Source organism: Neopelma chrysocephalum, unplaced genomic scaffold (assembly GCF_003984885.1).
Source record: "Neopelma chrysocephalum unplaced genomic scaffold, ASM398488v2 Primary Assembly neopelma1_252, whole genome shotgun sequence".
NCBI classification, from domain to species: domain Eukaryota; kingdom Metazoa; phylum Chordata; class Aves; order Passeriformes; family Pipridae; genus Neopelma; species Neopelma chrysocephalum.
In genome coordinates, this window is record NW_020897914.1 from 865,114 (window position 1) to 887,791 (window position 22,678).

The 22,678-nt window shown below is 55.4% G+C and overlaps 2 protein-coding genes across 4 annotated transcripts in view; one reads left to right on the forward strand and one right to left on the reverse strand.

Annotated features, from left to right (window-relative positions):
• BOK (BCL2 family apoptosis regulator BOK) overlaps positions 1–6,137 on the forward strand; it is a 34,902-nt gene extending 28,765 nt beyond the window's left edge. Inside the window, exon 5 of one of the 2 annotated variants that reach the window (XM_027703861.1) lies at positions 6,018–6,137. In XM_027703861.1, the coding sequence (XP_027559662.1) occupies positions 6,018–6,131 (114 nt within the window). In that variant the 3' untranslated portion in view covers positions 6,132–6,137. Of the gene's footprint in view, positions 1–5,123; positions 5,924–6,017 lie in introns of those variants that run through there. The other variant, XM_027703859.1, reaches the window with a different exon arrangement.
• A 2,290-nt stretch (positions 6,138–8,427) lies between these two features.
• Positions 8,428–21,893, reverse strand: ETV5 (ETS variant 5). Of its 2 annotated transcripts, XM_027703876.1 has the most exons (13): positions 21,770–21,893; positions 21,097–21,233; positions 20,833–20,920; positions 20,636–20,683; positions 20,482–20,532; positions 15,338–15,467; positions 14,961–15,227; positions 13,026–13,285; positions 12,280–12,339; positions 11,750–11,818; positions 11,224–11,393; positions 10,373–10,474; positions 8,428–10,198 (listed from the first exon to the last, which is right to left on the reverse strand). In XM_027703876.1, exons 2-13 carry the CDS (start codon positions 21,139–21,141, stop codon positions 9,977–9,979), a joined length of 1,512 nt encoding a protein of 503 aa, XP_027559677.1. In that variant the 5' UTR covers positions 21,142–21,233; positions 21,770–21,893; the 3' UTR covers positions 8,428–9,976. The 2 variants fall into 2 exon arrangements, with proteins under 2 accessions (XP_027559677.1, XP_027559676.1); XM_027703875.1 differs by lacking the exon at positions 21,770–21,893 and having other exon boundaries at positions 20,833–20,941; positions 21,097–21,335.
• Between the last annotated feature and the right edge of the window lie 785 nt (positions 21,894–22,678).

A 22,678-nucleotide genomic window follows, 5' to 3' on the forward strand; every position in this document is an offset into this window, starting at 1 on the left:
TCTCATGAGTGGAATTATGTTTTATTGTGACCAGAGAGCTACTGAGCCAAATGCTTGGTAGCATTTGGTAGCATGGGCAAAGGTGCACAGCCAGTCCTGAAAACATGAGGCTTTGGACGTGAGGCTGTTAGTGCCAGAAAGGGCATGTTGAGCCCACTGCCAGCATAGAAACATGGACCTTTTAGAGAAATCCAGTAATTTTCCAGCACTACAGAACACTGCTTCTCCCACAGCACTGCTTTCACCACTGCACCAAGGGGTCAGGAGGGCACCAGCTTGCTCCCAGGGCACTGCTGGTGGCCACCTTCCTTGTGTCAGGTTGGAGGTGAATGAATGTACACTTCAGGTTGCTTTGCTGGTGTCTGGCTGAAGACATGGAATCAGGTTACAAAAACCACTGTAGTGCTGCAAAAACCCCTCAGTGCATGGTCTGGTCTTGTCTCAGAGGAAATGCTGTTTTATTCAAACACATGATCATTCCTAGTGCTTAAATAATGAATGCAGGATTAAAAGAAAAATCTCCATGTCTGGATACTCCAGTGCTTTAGGCAGCAGGAGAATAATATTTCAAGGCTGGGAGACATAAGTGTGCATAGAATTCCCCTTTTGGCACAGCTACTGCTTGTAGCCACGGGTGGTTATTTATGTCCCTGCTTGAGATACTCTGCAGCTCCCAAGTCTCTTGAGCAGCTCTGTTGAGTGGCTGGACCTTGCTCTGGCGCTGGTGTTGCACTCTGTCCCAAATATTCCCTTTTTGCAATGACTTATTTTTCTTTTAGCATCAAGGCTGGCCTTTTTCTTCTGTCACTTGCTGGAGGCAATAGCAGAGCAGATTTCTCCCTTTCCCCTCAAAACTAAAGGCTTTTGTGTCAAATACACCAGCCCCATCCTCCCAGCCCTTACAACTGGGTGTTTGGCCACCCATACCATGGCTGGAAAATGTTGCATATGAGTAAAATGGACATTACAGTGCTACAGGAGCCGCTCTTCAAAAGTTGCAGGGGGGTTTGACAGACGAAGCATGGTTGCCAGAGTTTTGTTTCCTGTGGAAACCAGGCTAAAAAGAGGTTAAAATAAACCCACTCCAGGCTGACAGCTCTGTCACAACAGGCAGCATGCAGTGGGAATGCAGGGCATCTCCTCCACAGCCTGTCTGCGGCTGATCTGTGCAACAGTCACACTGGATTTCAGCTGAAGGATCGCTGGTCTTCTGAAGGCTGGGACTGAGTGTTTGCTGAAGCAATAGCCAAGGCCATGCTCTGATACTGTGGTCCTGGTTTTGGCACTAAGAAAGTCCAGATGATGTCTTTGTTGGTGGTGATGCCATTGTTGGTGACAATGCCGTTCTGGGTGGTGATGCCATTCTGGCAGCTTTGGAGCTGTAAGATACACTTGGTGCCCACAGAGCTCTGCTTCTCAGCTCCCTTCCCTCACCTCTGCTGCTTTTCCCAGATTATTCTCACCCATAATACTTTTCACCACACAATGCCCCAGGCTTCAAATCATGATCACCGTGCTGATCCTGTCCGTTGATGTCTCTTCCATGACAAAGCTATGAGTTCATTTTGACAAGCTCAGCTGTGTGGGCAATGCTCTCAGGCTGGTGAGCCCTCGCTGCCTGCAGGTTTGCAGCCTCGGACGTGTTTCAACAGCGCTGGGAACCATCAGCACTTTTAAAGAAAAATTAAATAATCAGGCCAGATCTTGTCAAATCCTCTCACCTGATGGATGGAATCTGTTTACTTTATTGCTTAAAAAAAAAAAAAAAGAGAAGCTAATTAAGTCTCATTGTAGCCATACCTGCTTTCATCCAGAAGCTGCTGCCAACACACCTCTGGACTTAGGAGAACTTGAGCATGGGTTGCCTCATGTGAGAGATGTGCACTTCTTGCAGGCCCTGTAAGGGCTTAACTGCAGGGAAGGTTGAGAGTCAGGTGCACAATATCCAGGCCAGAGGCTCCATCCCAAAATTTGGCTGGGGAGTCTTTGCAGAGGAAAGACAAGAATGAAAAAAATTCAGGCAGCTATGTTCTGCACTTGCTTGTGAGCTGCCTACAACTGCCTGGAGGTGAACAAGAGGTACCTTAGCAATGCATTTTGGGGCTATGTCAGCTCCATAACACAAAAGGAACTAAAAGCAGTCATGAAAAGTAGCGCTGGCTTAACATGTGCTCTTGGTCCCTCATTAGACACATGAGACACTTCTGAAAGACCCAGAGGCCTCCTGCCTCTGGTACTGATTTCAGAAGAATACCCCCTTTCATGCTGGGAAGGAGAAGTCCAAAACCTCTAGGTAAGGGACTAAACTGCAAGTTGCAGTCAGATACCTGGTATTGTGGGTCAGCTTTTCTCAAGCACCAAGAATACACCATTTCTGTTGACTTAGGAGATGAGGTGTCATTTCAGGGGAAAAAGGAAGCTGGGCTCTATGTCATACATAAATCTGGTGATCCTTGTAGGCTCAAACCTTGGCTGTGATGTTTTTAATGTCTCTCAATAGCTGGTAAGGACACAGTGTCAGATGTGAAGGTGTTGCTGCTCCTTCCTTCCACAGCCTCTCCTCTGCCCTGGGGCCACCAGGGAGGGAGGGAGGGAGGGATGGATGGATGGATGACGCAACACTTTGGCTAAATAGTTTTCTGAATAAAAGGTCTGTTTTGCAGGAGTAACTCCCCAAACAAGCTGCTGGCCTGGTACAAAACACAGTGTCACCAACATGTCAACACATCATGCAGGGCTTCACCCAAGAAAGGGGTGAAAAGGGGTGGTAGTTTGAAGAGGTGGGAATAATGCAGGAGATTCTCTGTCCAGGCTGTGGATGGAGGCTGGTAACACCTGGGTGCAGGAGGATTGAAGCCCAAAGGGAGCTGCAAGCTGTTCTCTGGTGCTGTTCCAGTTAGAGAAGCAGCCAGGCTGTGTCTGGCAGAGTGACAAAGCTCCTTCTTCTGTGACTCATTTCAGGAGAACAGCTTTGGTAAGCAATAATTTTGCACTTCTGTGATTTCAGAGGGTGTGAATTAAGAAAAAAAAAAAAGGCATCAGTTGAGCCCAACTGAGAACAGAGGCCCCATGGCTGTGGGCTCAGCCATACGCTCCGAGCCAGGAGCAGGGCACACTGTCGTCCACGTGCCACGGGGCAGGACAACCCAGGCAGAAATGGAACTGCCTGCAGCAAAACCCAGGTTGGCTCTACAACATGTTGTTAAAGCAGGTGGCTAGGAATTCAGTGTGGCTGTAAGGATGTCATCCTCCCACTCACCTGCTCTGTGACTCATCCTGGTGAGCTCATCCAGGAAAGGCAGGAGGGTGCTGCCAGCCTGGCTGGGTGGAAAGGCCACAGCTGCACAAGGAGCTGATGACCTACACCAGTGAAGCTGCCAGTGGAAATGGGCAGCACGAGTTTGACACTGTTCAGCAGTGCACTGAGATGAGGGTGAGCCCATGGCTGGTGTGCCAAGGGGGAGAAGTAGAAACTTCCCGTGTTTCCAGCCTTCCCTTTCCTGTCCCTTCAGGGACAGCAAACTCACCAGTGGCAATGTGGCCAGTGTGCCTATGGAGCACTGGTGACTGTGTTTCATCCCTCTGGAGTGCTCTGAGTGAAGCCATGAGACCTCCAGAGCAGGATCTCATCTCTGCAGCAGTGTGATGTGCACACAGTGCATGTTGTCACCTGTACTTACCTCCCACCTCTATCAGGAGCACCCCCAGCATCACCACCTTGCTTTTTGGTGCCATGACAAGCATTCATAGGGGTCACCAATACCAAAAGAATGAAAGACTGTCATGGAAAGCCCTGGCACTCCGGTTTGTTTTCAATGAAAGATTGTTCTCTTTGCACTTCCACCTTGAAAGAAAACAATTCTGAAGCCCAGGAGAGTACCACTAGCCTGCCTACTGGGTTTTTACTCTTCGCTTCCTCTCTCTGTACACTGTTTTTCTGTCTCAGCTGTCTCTGTGCAGCTTAGGAGATGAAGAGGAGCTTCGGAAAGGGTAGCTGAGGCTGCAGTCTGGGCTGCTGCTGCCCTCTCCTGGGTCTAAGGCGGCCAAGAAACCAAGAGATGATTTTTTAAAAGAGATTTTTCCAAGTCTGGGTGCAAGTCATGCTTGGCAGATCCTCTTTCATCCTTGCAGGGAAAAAGGGGAACAGCCTTCAGAGGGTGCCAGGCCCAGGGATGCAGGTGCAGGGATTGCCCATATGTGCCATTTGAAGACCTTTTTTCAGATCCCTTCATGAGTCCCAGTGAAGTTTATGGCAAGACAATGCATGACCAGCTTGGGGTGCAGGGGTACAGGTACACTGGCCCAGTATTGTGGCAGCTTGTGGTTTCTCACATCAGTTGCTGCCTGTTCCCTCCAGGATGGTTTTGTTTATATTAAATTAAAAAGCTTTCTGAATAAGATGCTATTGCTGATTACTTGTACTCCAGACAAGTCCCCAGCTCTGACCCTCACTCTGGCTCCACTGCCAGCTGGAACAAAACCTCATATGGCATCTTTTGTCCTGTCTTGCCCAAGCTTTGGCTGACCCCTGCCCAGGATCCCATCCCAGACAGAGGGAGCACCCAGCCAAGTGGGCACCCAGCCATTCAATTCAGGAGGGATCTCACCTCAGCTTGGTCCTTCTGCAACAATGTGAGGGCATCCCCCTTCCAAAATCTGAGTCTCTGTGTCCTTTGACTTACCTCTCTGAAAAGTGGTCAAGGAATCATAGAACTCTAGAATGATTTGGGTTGGAAGGGGCCTTAAAGGCTACCTAGTTCTACCCACCTGCCGTGGCAGGAACACCTTCCTCAGGATTACTCCTGACAGAAGAACCTGTGTAGACGCCTACGAGGGTTCGGGAATAGTCCATGGGTACACAGGAATAACACAGACAGTTACTGCCATAGTTAATGATAAGAGGATGCAGAATCCTCCCCCGTGACACCAAGAGCCCTTAATGCAGCAATTGGCTCATGATTTCAGAAGCCACTTAGAGGCTTATTCTGGTGTTAGTGCCTTGTGAGGGGCTGGGAGCTCAGTGCTGGAGGGCTCCAAGGCTCCGGGGTGTTAGTGGAGTCCTGGCTCTCTTCTCAGTGGGAGCACAGGAGAAGGTGGAGTCAGTGGTCTTCCTCTACTTACAGCCTGCCATGAATGGGAGGCTTGGAGTCAGTGATCCAGACCCACATCTTCCAGAAAAATCATCTCAGAGCAGAAAGAAGCCCCAAGACACAGGCTGGGGCTGGAGTCCTCTGTGCCACAGAATGCTCCAGCCTGCGCGTATGAACCTAACCACGTCTTGGACACCAAAGACCTCTCCAGATGTGCTACCACAAAACCCTGTGGCAGCCAGGAGCAGCAGATGGATTTCCACGAGGTGGTGCCAGACCTATGTGAAGGGAGCTGGGTGCCCTGCACATCCCTGGGCAGAGATTCCTCACCTTTTCCTTACTCACCAGCCCAAACCCGTATTGAAGCTGGTTTCACACAAGCAGCCATTCATGTTGCTCCAGGTATTTAAGAGCCAAATTAGCCCACTTATTGAAAACATCAAGTGTTTGAAGAGCTGGGGAAAAGAGGAGCTGCTGTGACATGACCTGCCTCCCTGGTAGCACCAGTTGCAAAGGACAGGCACGAGGCCACCACGATGGTCAGCATGACATGGGCCCAGTGGGAGCTGTGTCTCACTGCCCGTGGTGGACCATGTGGCACATCTCAGCCCTGGGCTTATTGGTCCTGCCATAAGAACAAACTGCGTGGGCAGTAGTTCTTCCCAAAAATGCTCTTCCAGTCAGTGATGGAAAACTCCATCATGGGCTATTAAATGTGAAGTCTCTGAGCCACAAATCCTGCACCAGTCGGAAGTGCCAGACTATTTATACACTCCCGTGTAAGAGCCATAGCAGACCTTTGGCTGTCTCCATTGCTTTTTGAATGTTTTCCAGTCCAGCTATATGCTTCCGAGACAGGGAGAGCAGAAATGTACTCCGTGAATTATGGATGTGTGGAGGGTCATAATGATGTTCTCCCTTTTATAGGCTCCTCTTTTTCAAATGATTTTTAACCTGCGCCTCTCATTCAAACAGCTCTCGGACTATCTGGTAACTCCGAGCTCTCATTCCAGGGAGGGGATAACTTGGGGCACGTTGTAAGACTGTGAAGAGAAGAACATAAAAACCCCCATGTTTGTTCTCATTCAGTACCAGCTGCCATTTTATTGTCTTCTTACAGTGTCACAGATCGTTGTTCACCCTGAGTCGCCGATGGGCTTTGTCACCACATGGACCACGCAGAGGTGGAAGCTGTGAGCTAGAGGGTTGGAGACAGGGTTGCACACCAGCACCAGGGTTTTGCCCAGTCTGGATGGCTGGAATCCTCCCCCAAATGCTGCTTCATCCTTCACCATCCTCTCTACTCGCTCCTCCTCATCCTCCCCAGCAGCCGGGAGGAGTGGGAGGAAGGCAGGAGGCAGGACAGTGCTGGGGTGTGTGAGGAGAGGACCAAAGTGGCTGATCCTGGGGATGGAGCAGTGGTGGCCCCAGCTGTTCCTGGTCCTAGAAGGAAGTGGTGGTAGTTATGGCAGTGCTTCCCAGCCAGGCTCCCCACTCACCACACATTGAAGCATTGAGGAGGGCACAACCCTGTGCCTGGGAGCAGCATCTGAGGGGGCAGGAGGTGTGCAGGGAGCAGGGAAGCTTTCCCACCTGTTTCCCCTCCATCTCCCCAACTCCTGACAAATGCTAGCGCAGCCCCTGCACTGCCTGGGAGCTCTTGTCCCCATCCCTGGGAGGCTGCAGGCAGGTCATTGAGCAGCTGTGGCTTGTCCCTCACCCTCTCAGTGGGGATGAATGGGACCATGCACCCAAGGCAGCTCCATTCCATCTGCATGGAGTGTGAAGAGAGTGAGATATGATGTGCAGCAGGAGCAAATTCTTGGTGCCCTAAGTACATAAAAGCCAGTGTGGTATCAATGCCTTTGAGGCCTGAACTCTTTTGTCCCACACTGACAGGCTGAAATAGAAAAACATCTCCTATCCTCTCCCTTCTGCAAGAGCAAAGCCCTTGGGCCCACAGCCCTGCCCACAGCAGGATTTGGAGGGTTGAGGTCAGGGTTGTGGTGTGACAAAATGCTTGATGAAAGCTTTGCCTTATCTGCTCATCCTCACCACCCATAACTGGTCCCACACACTTGCCGTGCACCAGGTCGAGGTCCCGTCTCCCTGAGCCATCTGCCTGCCGGCTGGGCTGCCGGTGGCCCCATTTTCCCCTTCCTCCATCCTGAGCACCAGGACTCAGTCTGCTAAAATCCCCATCGAAGGTGGGATTACCAGGCGCTGTCTGGAGCTCAGATCACCTGGGTTTTTCAGTCTTGGGCAGAGTACAGAGCTTTGTGGAAAATAAAAATGGGATAGCATTGAGAGCCTGGCATGGAGCTCCCTAGGGAGTGGCAGGAGGTGTCTCCTGGGGCTGAGCAGCTGATTTAGCTCCTGGAAGGCTTCATGCCAGATGAATTGTTTTTGCTGGGTGTTTGAGATCCTGTTTTGCTCTGCCTGGGCTGGGAGACAGCCACAGTTCTCTGCTCAGCTTAATACTTTAGGCACAATGGAAGAAGAGACACTTAAGGACCATGTGGCTGATGGCCAGGAGTGGATCTAGGCGAGGTCTATAAAGAGCATCATGGCACATAAGGACCTTCCATCTCTCCACTGCCACGTCTAAGGATGGGGGTTGGCTGGGCAATGAAAACCTGCAAGAGAAGAGCTGTCAGAGTATCTCCAACAGCATCAGCCCAGCACCCTGCACGGGATGGGCTGGGAGCCAGTGGACACCCTGGCTTAGCCCAGCTAAAATTGAGGCCAATGGGACTGGGCAGTTCTGGGGTGTTTGAGCTTTTCTTCAGCACATCAGGGGAAACACAGACCCTTTAACTGAATCCACAGAGCAGCCCTTGCCCTCTACCCACCTTCTTCAGCTTTTTGCAAACCCTGGATTTTTTCTAGCCTAGAAATGGAGCTATAAGGTACTGGGGGACTGCTACCAGGAACTCCAGGAGGGGCTTCCCTAAGAGGTCCCCACCAGCTTTAGTACTGCTTGATGGCAGAGGCTTGGGTTTCCTGGGGAAAGGGAAGGACCCACTAATGGAGAAACCCTGGGAAAGAAGCAGTATTAAATTGCACCTCACTGGGAAGAAGCCACCCCCATTCCAAATGGATCCTCTCACTGGATGCAGCTTTGTGAAAGTCATGGCAGCATCCAGATCCAGGAGCAATGAGTCCAGAACTGGGGTGAGAGCAGTCCTGCTGACCTGGTCCCAGCTCCAGGCACACAGCCCTGCAGGCCCCAAGTGATGGCCTGTACTCTAGACCACTTCAGATTCCACAAGTACACCCAGAGGCTCCCTCCCAGCCCAGGAAGCATCCCATGGTGCAGGCAAAGCAGGAGCCCAGGTAGCCTGGGAGGAACATGAAGCAAGATCCTTTATTGTACACAGTACAGAATGTAATGCAGCTTTGCAGGAGATACATAGCCCTGCTTGAGTAAAGATATTTCAAATCAGTCCTCAGATTAACCCCTTCTGCACTGCAGACCTGCCACACCGAGCAAATGGTTAAAACCCTGTCCCCAAGGTGGGGTTCCCAAAAACCGAATGCTCCCCATGGGTACAGGCCACTGCAGCCCCCATGGGGAGAGTAACCGAGTCTTCATGAGTTAATCTTCATACTTCCCCAAAAAAGAATGAATCAGACAAAAAAAAAAAAAACCCAAAACCAAACAAACCCCGAAAAATTCCAACCGAAGCTAACTAAAGAAGAGAAAAAAATTCCTATACAGCATTTACAATGAAAACATGTAGCCTGGTGCGGGGGGAGGCAGGTATGGATATACGAGTGGTGGATGAGTGTTGGGAGGTGCAGCAGGGAGGGGGGAGCTGGAGAGAAGTGGGGTACCCAGGAAGGGGGGTGGGGGACCCCCCTCCCTGCCCACCTCAGCCTTACAGCCCAGCTCCGAGGCCATGCCGAGCAGGGGGAGCAGCTGAGCCGACACCAGGGTTCAGTCCCGGCTGCCCAGGAAAGAGGACTGGAGCAGTGAAATGGAGTGGACTAGATCCTTCGGCAGCCATCCCAGGGAACCACAGGCATCGAGGGCTGCCCCTGCAAGCGTGCCACCGGGAAAGCCATGGGGGTGTCTCCAGGGGCTCCGGGAACAGCAGCCGGGCTGCAAAAAATAGCTTTGCCTTAAAATACAAAAAATCTACAAAAATCAGTTTAGAAACCTTTCTTATTTTCCTAAAACATCAAAAAAAGCCCCAAAAACAAAAACAAAAAAACCAAAACAAGGAGGGAATTAGTGTCAGGGTCTCCTCCCCTAAAATGCAACCCATGGCCTGCAGCCAGAGCTGAGGAGGATCGAAGGGGGCACGGAGAGGATGCAGTGGATTATATGGGAACAACAGGTTATATGAGGAGGGGGGTTCGGGAAGAAGGCAGAAGGCTTCTCAGGGTTGGGGTAGGATGCTGCACACATCAGCCCTGGGGTGCTGGCCAAGGCAGCCCCCCTGCATCCCTCCTCTCTGTGCAAATCAAAGCCCTTTCCACCACACAAGGCAGCTACGCGGATTGTGCTCGATGCAAAGCAGATTGTCGTGACAATTGGCTCAGCGGCCACGCAGCCCAGTCCTGGGGCACTGCCAGAGCCAGAGCCTGGGGCAGACACTGCAGCTTTAGGCTCCCGGTGCCCCAAAACATCACGCTGATGTGTGGCAGGAGGTGCCGGCCACGGGCAGTCCTGTGCACTAGCCCTTGGACAGGAAGGGTGGGAATTCATCGGTGGCACACGCGGGGTGTTTTAGATCCCTCCAATTTGTGTGTGCACCCACGCGGTTTGTCGTTGGGTGGTTTTTTTTTTTCTCCTTATGAACAGCCAAAAATATTCTTTAGAAAACAATGTTTGCCCCAGGTGGATGCGCTAGTGCCAATGGCTCTGCCGGCCGGCCGAGTCAGTAGGCGAAGCCCTCTGCATAGGGAAGGCTGCCACAGGGATCCATCTCCAGAAGGAATGCTGGGCTGTCCTCAAAGTGCGTCAGCGGCACTGTCTCCTCCTCTGGCACCGGGCAGTCGGGCTCTGTCTTCAGGAAAGGGCGCTGGTTGTCGGGATAGGCCATGGAAAAGAGGGCGTCGGGGTCACAGACGAATTTATAGACGTACCGCTCACCGGCAACCTGTGAGGAGGAGGAGGGAGGGTGTGAAAGGTGCCCTGAACTTTCACCCTGCCCCGGGGAAGCACTGCACACCTGACACCGGAGCTAACCCCCCTCCTGCTACCCCTTGGGATGCCACAGTGACAGCGGGGGACAGTCACACCCCGTTGTGGGGTGGCAGGTGGGGTTACTCACCTTCTGCATGATGCCTTTCTCATAGTAGTAGCGCAGGGAGCGGCTGAGCTTGTCGTAGTTCATGGCTGGCCGGTTCTTCTGGATGCCCCAGCGCCGCGCTACCTGTGGGGAGAGAGGTGGCAGCAGTCAGGGCTTCAGCGAGGGCTTGGACATGGATCCTCACACGAAATCACAACAGAAATGAAAAGGGGCTTGTTTCAGAGGGCTGATGCAGCCGGGGGTGAAGGCATCACCATGGTCCAGGAGTGGTGCCCCGCCTGCCATTATACACTCCAGCTGCGACCACGCAGCCACCGCCAAACCGGGAGCCGAATCAAAAGCCATTTGATTAGGGGGAGCCTGCCAAAAAAGCTGCTTCAAAAAACCACAATTTCCATGCATGGCATAAGAGACATTATGGGTAATTACCCACAATGCACAGCTCTGTGCTTGCTACAGCTGCTTTCAATTACTCCCCAAACAGCTTCTTCCTCTGTGTCACCCTCCTGCAGAGCCAAACGGCTCCAGCACGGCAGCGCGCCAGCACGGAGCCGCTGCTGGGAACCCAGGGCAAAGGATGGGAGCAGTTTGGGAAGGAGGGAGCCTTGGTGGAGCAGCGGGTCTCGGCAAGGCACAGCACAGAGGCAACGCCACCGCATCTGGTGACCACTTGCAGCTTCAGAGCTGGCACATGCCACGCCAAGAGGCAGCGGAAGAGATTAAAGGCGAATTTCTACAGCTACCTGGAGAGTAAAGGCACGTGTCTCGCTTCAAGTGCAAGAGTGAACATGCTGTTGCATGAGAAGGATCCAGCCCTCTCCTGCTTCCCCCATGGCCACTCCCCAGCCTGAGGGCAGGACCACCTCTCATACCTCCTCAGGCTCGATCAGCTTGAACTCCATGCCCCGGCCAGTCCAGGCGATGAAGTGGGCATTGGCAGGGTCATCCAGGAGGGTGACGAGGAACTGCCAGAGCTGCAGGGACCCACGCCGCTGGTAAGGAGGGCCCTCACGGTACAGGGTGGGCTCCTGCTTCACTTTACCTGCCCGCACAGAGACACTGGTTAAATACCCTGGCTCTGCCCCTCTCCCAGGCTGTGTCACCAGTAACAGACATGTACAGCAACACTGAGGTCATCCCTGTGCTGAGACAGCTGAGCAGGATCAGGCCATGGGGTGGGAGAGGGAAGAGATGTTGCAGGCAGGAAGGTGGCAGGGACAGAGATGGGCATGGCAAGGATGCCAAGCTGCTGTGTGGGATGGTGCTCAGCAGCTCCTAAGAGCACTGTACCAGCACTGCTTGGCTTTAAAAGCCAGACACTGTGGATCCCAGCATCCCCATATCTCCCTCCATGAGCCTTGGTCCCCCTGCAGGCCTCCTCTGGGGTCAGAGTCTTACCCTCCAGCCTCTCCGGTACGACGCATGTGTCATCAAAATACAATCGTGTGTCCTTTTCATATGAAAATCCTATGGGGAAAAGACCCTCAGTGAGCACAGTGCCTCAACCACTCTGGCTGGACCCCAAAAAACCCTGGCTTGGCCCAACCCAGCACAAGACCCTATCCCCAGCTCCAGCAGCAGACTCAGCCCCAGTTATTTCAGTGGCTGAGCACCATGCAGCTCTGCCCCCCCTCACTCCGGGGAGCTGGCGGAACCAAAACCCTCTTAGCAGCTATATCAGGCATATTATCCCAGATTACACGGCGCTGCCGTGCCCTTGCGGCACACTGGCAGGGGCTGCTGGCTGCTTTTAGTGCTGGTGCCAGTGCACACGGCTCTAACAGGCACCACCGTGCTCTCGTGGGTGTTTTCAGGGTGCCCAGAAGCTCTGTTGGCCTCCTGGAAGGTACTGCCTGCCCCAAAAGAGGGATGGGACGGGACCCACCAGGGATGCCATGAACAGGGGGAGAATGGGGGAGGTCACTCACCGTCATGGCTGCTGGGGAAGACATTCCCCCGTAGGTACGAGGACTGGCAGTTAGGCACTTCTGCGAGAGAGACGAAGGTGACATTAAGGATGTAAATCCCGTGGGTCCCACCAAGCATTTGACAGCATATTTCCTACCCCAAGCATGTCCTGCGGCAAAGTCCGGGCATCTTTCCCCCTCCCTGGTCCCCCGCATCCAGCCTCAACATTGGGGAAAAACCCAGTGTGACGTGAGGTGGCACTGCAATGAACACTGGAGCAAGGGCTAAGTCAGCTCAGGTTTTCACAGGCCCCACAGGAAGGGAGGCACCACCGCGCCTCCCCTACCATCTGCTCAGCTGTGCCACCCTCCATCCCGAGGTTGGGATATTTTTAGGTCCTAAGGCGATTAGAGGATTTTTCCGTGATGCTGGTGGGGTCCAGCAGCCAGCAATCACAGCCGGCCCCAGGCCAGGGCTGCGGGGGGACCTGCTGGGTGCCGTGGGGCACCCCAGCCCATGGCTATGGCACTGACCACACCACACGGCCTTGGGTGAATGCCTGCTCTATTTCCTGGCTTTGGAAAGGGAGGAGGAGAGAGAGGAAAGAAAAAGGCGAAGCAGTATCCCAGCACTACGGGAACTCCAGCACCCAATGCCTGAGGCTCAACCCTGAACCCACCACGCTGATGGCAGAGATGCTCTGCTCCTCTGGGTGTCAGTGGTGTAACCCCACCCAGCACCTGGCCGCCCCCCAACTCATACTCACCTGAGTCAATGCAGTAGTCCCGGGGCTCCTGCTTGATGCCCATGGGGGGCTGGAAGCCGTGGCCAGGGGGGCCAGGCAGGCCGGGGCCGCTGGGCTCGTAGAGCGGGTCATGGTACTCCTGCTTGAATCCCTGAGGGGGGCGGGGGGCAGCCGGGCCCAGGGGCTCCGACAGCTGCCGGTGGTAGACAGGGCGGCTGTCCCCTGGGACCCCGGGCTGCGGTGGAAAGGGGTGGCAGGGCTCAGACAGCTGCCTCTGAAACCTGGGGGAAAGGACACAGCATTACTGCAGAGTGGAGATGAGCCCTGCTGCCGGTTCCCATTCCAGACCAGGACTGCGTGACAGTTGGGTGTCTTCAGCTTGAGGTGATCCCAGGGTGCACCCACAGCAGGCTGGGATGGTTTCTCAGGAGCATGACCACCACAGGGTCTAATCCCATGGGGACCCAGTGGGGTGCTGAGGAGCCCCATCCCCTTCCAAGCACTGGGGACCCCATGCTGAAAGGGCAGGATAGCACATGGGCCATCACAGAAAAGCACTCTGGGCTTCAGATATCTGGAAAGGAGTGAGAAAAGGAACCAAAAAAAACTGCCCGCAACAGTCCTCATGCTGTAAACCAGTAAAACCTGGCCCCAGGGTGGGGGGCAGCACTGCAGGGCCCGGGGATGCTGCGCATGGGTGGGCGCTTACGCAAAGCCAAATCCACTCTGCAACTCCAGCCGGTTGCTAATCCGCCTGCGCAGCTGGGATTAAACCTTGAACTCAACAGCAGGGAGCACTATTTTCAGCTCCAGGGTGCTGCCACCACTGGTCTGAGCCCCAGCACGATCTCTGCTGGTGGCAATGGATGAGGGACCATCTCGAGGGTGTGCTGCCGCATCCCCCCGTCCTCCGGCACCTTGAAAGGCGATCTCGGATCTCCGTGCTGGCTCCTCTCGGCCGGCCTTGCACCATTTGGCTTTGTAACCGGAGCTCTCCCAGCTGCCGGGCTGGGATTACTCCATTTCCGAGCCATGTCCCTCTGCCCTTCCTGAATGAAACCCAAGCCCCACGCTGGCACGGTGCTTCCCAAGGGGTCGCAGCCAGCCCCCCGCATAGCTCAAAGGTCACCCAGAGCTCCACTTTGCTGGGGAGGGACATTCACCTGCTGTGGGCACTTTCCAAGGGTTTCCACGGCCCCACTGCATGGTCTTTGCCAGGCTGCCACATCTAGCCCCAGGACCACAGGGGTGACAGAGTGGCTGTCACCAGCAAAGGGCATCCAGGGGCCAAAAGCAAAGCCAGAGGTCTTCTGTGACCTGTGCTGTGGCACCTACTGAGAGCACCCTTGCGAGCAAACCCATGGTGAGGTTGAGGACTGGCAAAGCACCCAGTGATGGGGGATGAAGCCACAGCTTGAAGAGGAAGGAGGGAGCAGGGGTCTCCTTCCACAGCCCCCAAAATCATGGTAATGCAATGTGATACAAAAGGGAGCTCAGGACCAACCCCCAGCCTAGCGGTGCACAGGGACAGGACAGGAAAGGTCACAGCTCCCCAGCCCGGCAGGGCTCAGCTTGGGAGCAGAGCTGCAGTGGATGGGAATGAGGGGAGCAGAGCCCTGACTCAGCACCATCACCTGTTGGCACAGGGATGGATGCAGGAGGCAGCCTCTGCCTCCCTCACCTTTCCGGAGGGGGAGACAAAGGCTCTGCCTGGTGTTCCAGGGGCTGGGAGGAGAGGTTCCCCATCAGCAGGAGAAAGAGCTGCAAGATCCCAATAGGAAGTAGCAAGTTTTGCCACATGGGACCCCAGGCAGCAACATTTGGCCAACCGTCTGCAATCGCAGCATGGGACAAAGGGACAGGCATCCCTCCTCCTTCCCCACGCTTTGGGGTCACTGACCCACCCTAAGAGTCGTCACAACCCCCCAGCGGTTGCTGGGGTGGGGAACACCTTACCTGTGCTCTGTGGGGTATTGGTTCTCAGACATCATCTTTGGCATGTGCATGGGCGGGTGTGGTGGCCGTGGCACAGCAAAGGGCTGCTGCTGCTGCCGCTGCTCCTGCAGCGTGTGCGGGGCCGGGGCCGCCCCGTGGGCAGCCGCCGGCACGGCCGGGGCCGGTGGTGGCGGTGGTGGCAGGGCCGATCCAGGGTGCGCAGGGGACACCGGCGTGGCGGGCGGCGTTAATGGCTTGAACCCGGCGGGGGGTTTCCTGTCATAGGCACTGCCAAAGGAGATGGGCCAGGGGCTGACGGAGACACCAACGGGGACACCGCCGCATGACAGGGAGTCCCTGAGGGGTCTGCGGGCAGCGGCTGTCCCTGCGTTACCTACCAACAGTTGTAGAGGCACTTGTCCCCATAGCCAGCACAGAGAGCCTGCTCGTGGCTGCAGGATGACAGCTCCGAGGACGGGCTGGGCAGCTCCCGCTTGATCTTTGCCGGAGGTGGGGCGTGCAGGACCACTGCAAGGAGAACAAGGAAGATACACATCGGAGAGAGCAATGGGGACATCACCCCTGGGAGCATCTGCTTCGGTGCTCTTTGCTTGGGAATCAGGTGCTGAATTATGCCCCAGGAGCATCAGACAACTGAACCAGGGCAGGAGGGTGCCCCAGCAGACCCCAACATTGACAGTGGAGTGAGCTGGGGTGGCAGAGGAGGGCAGAACTGGGACAGTCACAGCAGCCCAGGACATTGCTCATAGAGGGGGAGTCCTTCCCCATTGGGATCCAAGAGGGGCAGAGCAAGGGCTGTGAAAGGGGAACAGGCAGCTTGACAACAGCCATGGACGAGACATGTGCCGTGGCCAGAGCCCCTCAGCAAGTGGAGCCGAGCCCAGGCACCACAGGCAGTGGCTGCTCCCCCAAGCCGTGGAGCAAGAAATGCAGGGGCTTGACAGACTGGAGCTCCAAGAGCTCATAAACAGAACACAGCAACCCACTTGTCCTCACAGGGGTGTACCCATCTTCCAGAGAGTCAGTAAACAGGATCCACCTTCCCTCAGCCAAGGTGCTCCAAGCAGACCCTCTCCCAGGGTCCCACAATCGTATGAACTCAAGTGACAAACATCCCATTAAACCCAAATCCTCACCACCCACTCCCAAGCCCACTTGCTATATATAATTATAAACTGAATAATATATGCTTAAGCTAATTAATTTCTAAAAGCAGGCGCTCTAGGAAAGGGAAAGCGCCTCAGAGATCTGCACCTAAATAGTGCCTCAGAGGAGAGCCAAGACTAATCGGAAGTGGAGTATTAGCTTCATGCAAAGCCTAAACACAGCCCAGCTACAGTGGAGAGGAGTAGCTCCAGGACAACTGTTCACAGCTTGCCAGGTAATTAGCTGCTCCCCTAATTTGTCAAAACCTTTAAAGAGCTGCTGACTTCCCTCTCTACCCGTCCCCCTTCCTCGCAAGGGCCCAGCACAGCTGGTACCGAGGGCATAAAACCCCCCGAGAAGGATTTGAAACACAAAGCCCAGCGCTGAGCCAGCACAGCCCCCCACACGCCTTCCACTGGCTCCCAAGCCGGATTTATCCCACTCCTCCTCCTTCCCCCCTCCCCAGCGAGGTTTTGCCACTCTCAGCATTTCCAGCCTTAACAGGGGGCCGGCACGGCGGCGGCAAAGTCCAGGCGCCCCACGAGCCACGGGAAAGCAAAGGGGAACTGGCTTTGGAAGGGCTCCAGCTGCCTATTGCGGGTATGGTTCTCCCAAACAGGCTCCGTGTTGTTGGAGCGGGTTGTTTTTCCGCCAGTCGTACAATGGGGTCTGGTTATTCATTGAAAAAAAAACCCTCCAGTCCCTGAGCAGGCACCACCCTCCATTCACAAACACTTCGGAGCGCTCCATTCATGTGGCTGAGGGAGGAAAAAAAAAAAAAGAAAGGAAAAATTTCCCCAGAGCTTAGCTCTGCCATTCAAAAAAAAAGGGAAATGAGCCTTAAGATCCTAACAGAGACCAGCTGTCCAAGCCCGGACTCCGTGCAACGTTTGGATTCCTTACACAAACACTGCAGGGCGGGCCGGCGCTGCTCCTGCCATGCACTCCTGATGCCCAGCTCGTGGCTGATGAGGCTGCAGGAGTTGAGGGGGGACCAAGGCTGGTGGCACAGCTTTTGTGGGGAAGGTGGTGGGTTTGGATCCCAGCAGTGAGCAGCCAGGCTGGAGGGTTCCCTGGGAAGGAGAGCCCTGCCCCAGCACCCAATGCCTCAAAGGATGCGTGAGCACTTTTACCCTTTCCGGTCCTGCCCTCGGCACTATAATTTAAAGCTAAAAAAATACATAAAAATAGGCAGAGGGAGCAGCTCAACTACAGATGGGGCTGGAGAACATGCCTCGGCAGATCCATGCCAGGGCTAAGCCATGGGCGCAGCGAGAGCGCCCGTGGGTGCCTGACAGCCCCTCTCTGGTCTGCTTTAGCCCCTAGGGATGAAAGGATCCCAGGGAGGCTGGGCAAGGGACCAGCTACAGGTGCCACTGCTGTGCCCAGGTAGGAAGGGAAAGTGGGGGAGCTCAGGCAAACCATCACAGTGCCTTATAACCAGTCAAGCTGTAGATGCCCCAAATGCCAACCATCAGCCAAGAGGTCTCCCATGGAAAAGGGTGACACCCCAAAGCCACTCGAGGCCTTGAATTCTTAGTGAATCCCTTGGTGAGGGACCGGGCAGATTGTTCCCACCCACCAGCATAAATGGACCTCCAAAATGCCGAGCCTGGAGGACACTGGCTTTGCCAGTGGCAACCACTGTCCAAACCAAGGGGAAGGGAACTAAACCACCCCTTCCAGCACAGGGACCTTGGCACCCGCTCAAGCCGTCACCTGGGAGCTGAGCTCTGCGCCTGCCCCTCCATCTCCTGACACTACAGGACGCACCCAAGGTCACACCAGGAGAGAAGCCAGAAATAGAAGCCGGGCTCCTGTTTTCCTTTGTTTAAACGACTCTTCCTCACAAACAAACCTCCTGCTTTCATTTTGGTGTGTAAGAAAACCCACTCCGTGTCCTGCCCGTGGCTTTTGCCACGTGCCTCCCATGCAGGGAGGCCACAAGTACGCAGGGAACAAACCATCTCCTGTGATGCTTGATCTCCTCAGAATGATTCCATCGCTTCTCAGGTATACAAACAACCGATGGAGGTATAACACTGTACATACACCCTTCTCCCCAGGACCACACTGCTGGTGAACCCACACCTATGCCTGGCCAGGGAGGCAGCACGATGGCCAGTGTGGTGACCTCTGTGGAGTTACCTATGGCCTCCCTGCCTTCCCAGGAGGATCCACCACTTTCCTGTTCAACTTATAAGCACCGAATCAGGCCTCTTGCTGCTCAGTCCAGGGCGCTAAGAACAAAACATCCCTCATTCAGAGCAGCCCTGCTTTCTCTACAGTGGGATTTCCTCCCCAGCACAGCAATCCACTGCACTCCAGCATGTTATTTTGCTCCCAAGCCCCAACTTTAAGCCCCTGTCTGCAGAGGATCTCGGCTATGGAATTGGGAACAGCAAGTAGGAAGCAGTGGAGCTGCAGGCAGCTACGAGAGGGTTTTAGCAAGGCAAGAAGGATGTTGCAGTTCTGAGCATCTCCAAGACTCCACACAGCACATGTGGCAGTGCATGATCCCCCCATTGCAGTGGGGTGCAAACTGAGCCTGGTTTGTCCCTTTTTGCTGCTGTGCCAAGAAAGCTTGGCCCTGGGAATGCACGATGGGGCAGGAGATGGAAGTTTGCTCAGAATAAGAGAGCAGTAGCTTTCTCAGTGAAAAGGCACACAACTGCAGTAACAGAGTCCAACGCATGCCCACAAACATCTGTAGGGACTAAGGAGGGATTTATCTTCCCCTGGGAGCTAAAGGACACTGAACCCCAATGTGACCAGGAAAGCAGCCCATCTCCATTAGTGAAAGCCAGGTGCAGGAAGGAGCTGCACCAGAGCCATCCCTCTCTTCCTTTCTACATGGCACAGGGTTCAAAACCGGAGTGAAATGAGAAAATAGGGTCAGAGAGCTGTAAACTGGAGTTTCTCTCCTCTTTAAAATCTCTCCAGTGCAGGGATGGAAGAGCCAGGCTCCCCATTCCCCTCCACCTGAGTCTGAGCCCCCTCAAAGCCAACACAGCAGCAGCGAAGGAAACCTTTGCTTTCTCTCCTCAGGAAAGTTAAGGAAGGTTATTGCAGTGGGGAGTCATGCAGGGAGATCTCTTTTCAAGCGACAGAGTCGTTTCAACACCAGGTCTGCAGGCTGTGCAGGTCAAAACATTTTAAGAGTCCTGACCAAATGCCTTTTTATTTTTCCCCTCTTTTCCCTGCATCACCCAGAAAAGTTTGTCTCTCCTCCCTAAGCTCTTCAGGTTACAAGGAAACAAGAGACTGCCAAAAGGCACTGGAAACAGCTTCAGCTCCAAGAGCCACCCTCCCACGCACACTGCAGTTTCTACCGCTCCGAGCGAGAGCTGCCGGGCTGTGCTCGGGATGTCAACAGCCCGTTGTGTTTCTGACTCCAGGCTCGCCTTTTATCTCAGGGGAGACAGGGAAAAAAGCACATCTGAAACTTGGGCTGTCTGGAACAGCTTAATGGCAAGCTTCCCACTCCGAAGTAATCAAAGAGCAATAATTAACATGCATTTGCTGTCGGAGGAGATACCCCGCTGCATGCTGTGACAAAGCCGGAATGAAAAATCTGTTCGACTGCAGGCTAAATTTGATTTCCTTTAAGTTCCGTAGCTGTCTGGCTCAGCAGCAAAACCCAGCCACCGACACCAAGCTACTACTTGTGTTTGCCAGGTAACGAATCAAAACATCCTGATTCCCCCTCCCTTCCCCTCCAAGCGACCCTTAAGACGTCCGGAGAGCAGCGCCCGGAGCTGCGCAAGCCCCACACGCCATTACCCGGCCCCTGCCCCCGCCGCTAACCCGCTCCAGCAACGCGCCGCGGCTCAGAACCAACACTCGCTCTTATGCAATTCACGAGGGACTGCATTTTCACTGGCCTCCTTTTAAACACGCTCGCTTGCCAGTGATTAATGCTGCTTAAAGCGGCTCAAGTTTCACCACTCAGGCCCACTCTTGCCAACAGCGCTGGGCCAGGGCTGTAAAAAGCTCCAGAAACTGCAGAGATTGTGGCTAACCAAGGAGCCCAGCACGGGCTCTCGCTTCCACTTGAAATGGAAAAGGAGCGTTTAGAAGCAAATCCACCTTACTACGAACGAGCAGCTTGCCTCAGAGGAGCCCAGAGATCAGTCAGAGAGATTACCATTCGTTGGGCCATGATTTTCCCCATTTACAAAAGACAGGGCATTGCAAGTTTCATCTCGATGAACCCAAATTGCACATGCTTTCTCCCAGAAGCCCACGATTCCACGTTTTAGCCCAAGCAACAACTGCCTTCCTAAGGAAGCAACTCCAAACCCAGCGCCAAGTTTTGCACAGGCACCCAAACCACCTCCCCCTTGAAGAACAAAAACCCAAAACAATCACTTACAGTTGTCAGACTGGAAATCTGGGACAAATTGTTCATCATCGGGGACCTGAGCTAAAAAAAACAAACAAAAAAGTGGGTTTATGGCTTTGTCTGTTCTCAAAAAAAATGGTTGCAGAGAGATTTTACATGGCAAAAGGTGGAGGTGAACACTTGCCTTCAGCTAGCCAGGCCTCTTGGAGCTGGCTGAGATCCTGGAAGAGCTCTGGAACAGAGTGAAAGACTTATGTGCTCCACAGAAGAATAAATAAAACTGCCATTATTTGCAGGATTATTTCTAAACCAACGAACGTGAGGCAAATGGTCTTGCGGGGCACAAGAGAGGCCATGGCCGCCTGGGCCAGCCCTGCCTACCTTCCGAGTCGTGGGCCAAGTCGGTCTCCAAAAATTTCCTTTTCCTATCGGACCCCGGCCGGCCTCGGCCCTCCTCTGCACAGGACTTCTGCAACGACCAGGGCAACAGCTGCCCATGAGAGTGACAGCCCCCAAGGCTGGAGGGTGCCCCCAAGGAGAGCAGGGTGCCCCCAAGGACAAGGGGAGTACTCCCAAGGATGGGGAGGTGTTGCCCCCAGGGTCGGGAACGGAGGTGTCAACAGGGATCAGGGAGGGCAAACTTACCCCGGGGCCCATGAAGGGAACCTGCTGATCGTAGAAGCCGTCCATGGCGCGGGGGAGGCAGGCAGTGCCCCCGGCCCGCTCAGCATCGACGCCGGCCCAGGAAGAGGGGTCCCGCCTGGGCTCCGGCAGGTGCGAGGCTGGGGGTGGAAGGGGTCAGGATCAGACCCTGGCCCCTGCCGCCCCCGGGGTTGGCTCGGTGAGGGGCTGCCGCGCCTCCCTGGGGAGCCGGCCCGATCCTGCCGTGGCGGGTCGCAGCCCCCCAGCTCGTGATGTCACCTAATTTCTATAGAAACGGCCGTGACATCATGCGCCGTGGGAGCGGGAGGAGGCAGTGGGGCGGGCGGGAGGAGGCAGTGGGGGGGGGGGGGGGGGGGGGGGGGGGGGGGGGGGGGGGGGGGGGGGCCCGCATGCTTTGGCCCCCCCGCCCCTCGCTCGGCCTCCCCCCTTCCCTCCCCCCGCCGCTCACCGCGCTCGGTGCTGCAGGGCCGCGCCGCAGCCCGGCCCGTTCCCACGCCGCCCCGCGCGCCCCATTCATAAACTCCGCCCCCCCCTCCTCTCCCCCGCTCGCGCGCGCCCCCCGCCATTCACACCGCGCGGCCCGCGCCATTCATAAACACCGCCCCCGCCCCAGGCCCCGGCCGCGCCTCGCCCCCGCCGCCGGGCCCTCACGTACCCGGCCGGGCGCCGCGGACTCAGCCGCCGCGGGCTCAGCGGCAGCGGGGCGAGCCGGGACCGGAGCCGGGGAAGGCGCGGCGCCGCTCCGAGCCCGGGCACCGCGCTGCCGCTCTGCGCCGGCCCGCAGCCCCCGAGCCAGCGGCCTCCGCCGCGCCACGCCCCGCGTGCTTGTTTACCCTCCGCGCCGGCCAATGGGACGCCGCCGCTCTGCGGCCCGCGCCATCTGATTGGCTGCAGCGCCGCTCCGCGCCCGCCCGCGCGCTGCTCTGCCTAGCGCCATTGGACGCAGGCTGAGTGGGTGGGGGCGGTAGCGGCCAATGGGCGCCGCGTGATTTGCCTGGCCCCGCCCAGAACGTTTTTCATTCATAAAAAAATAGAAGGGGAAAAAGGCTGGCGGGTGGGGCCGGGGCAGCGCAGCATTTAAAGGGGCCGCGACCTTGTACAGGAGGGAGGCTGGGGGGTTAATGGACGGCCTTGGGAGGGGTAGGGGTGGGGGGTGGGACAGCCCAAGGGTCCGGATCCGGCGTGGCGGGGACCTGGTTCGTGCACACTGTGCCCAGGAACCTGCACGCCGTAGGAATGGGATGGACGTCAGGCCTCACCAGCAATGGGGACCCCTCTGCATAGGCCGTGAGATCCCCTCCTCTTTCCTGGGAGGTGTCGTCACAGGAGTCCCCCTTTGAGCCCTTCATTAACCCACACCTGAGTGCCTGCTCGGGCAGCCTTTCCTCTGCAGGCACCCTGGAGCCGGGGTTGCCTTAGAGAAAGGGACATGGGAAAAATAGTTCACATCTGCAGGGGCTTTGGGGTTGCCCCAGCTACAAATCCCTCCAAGTGAGTTAATGGATACATGCCCTTTCAGGACTGCAAATGTCCCAGAAGTTTGGGAATGAGTTTAGGACAGAGT

Coding starts and splice junctions, on each gene's coding strand:
- ETV5 (XM_027703875.1), bottom strand. CDS start 21,141: ATGGACGGCTTCTACGATCAGCAGGTTCCCTTCATGGGCCCCGGG. Junction 20,684..20,832: donor CTTGGCCCACGACTCGGAAG/GTAGGCAGGGCT, acceptor ACTCTGTTCCAG/AGCTCTTCCAGGATCTCAGC. Junction 15,468..20,481: donor AGATTTCCAGTCTGACAACT/GTAAGTGATTGT, acceptor TTCTCCTTGCAG/TGGTCCTGCACGCCCCACCT.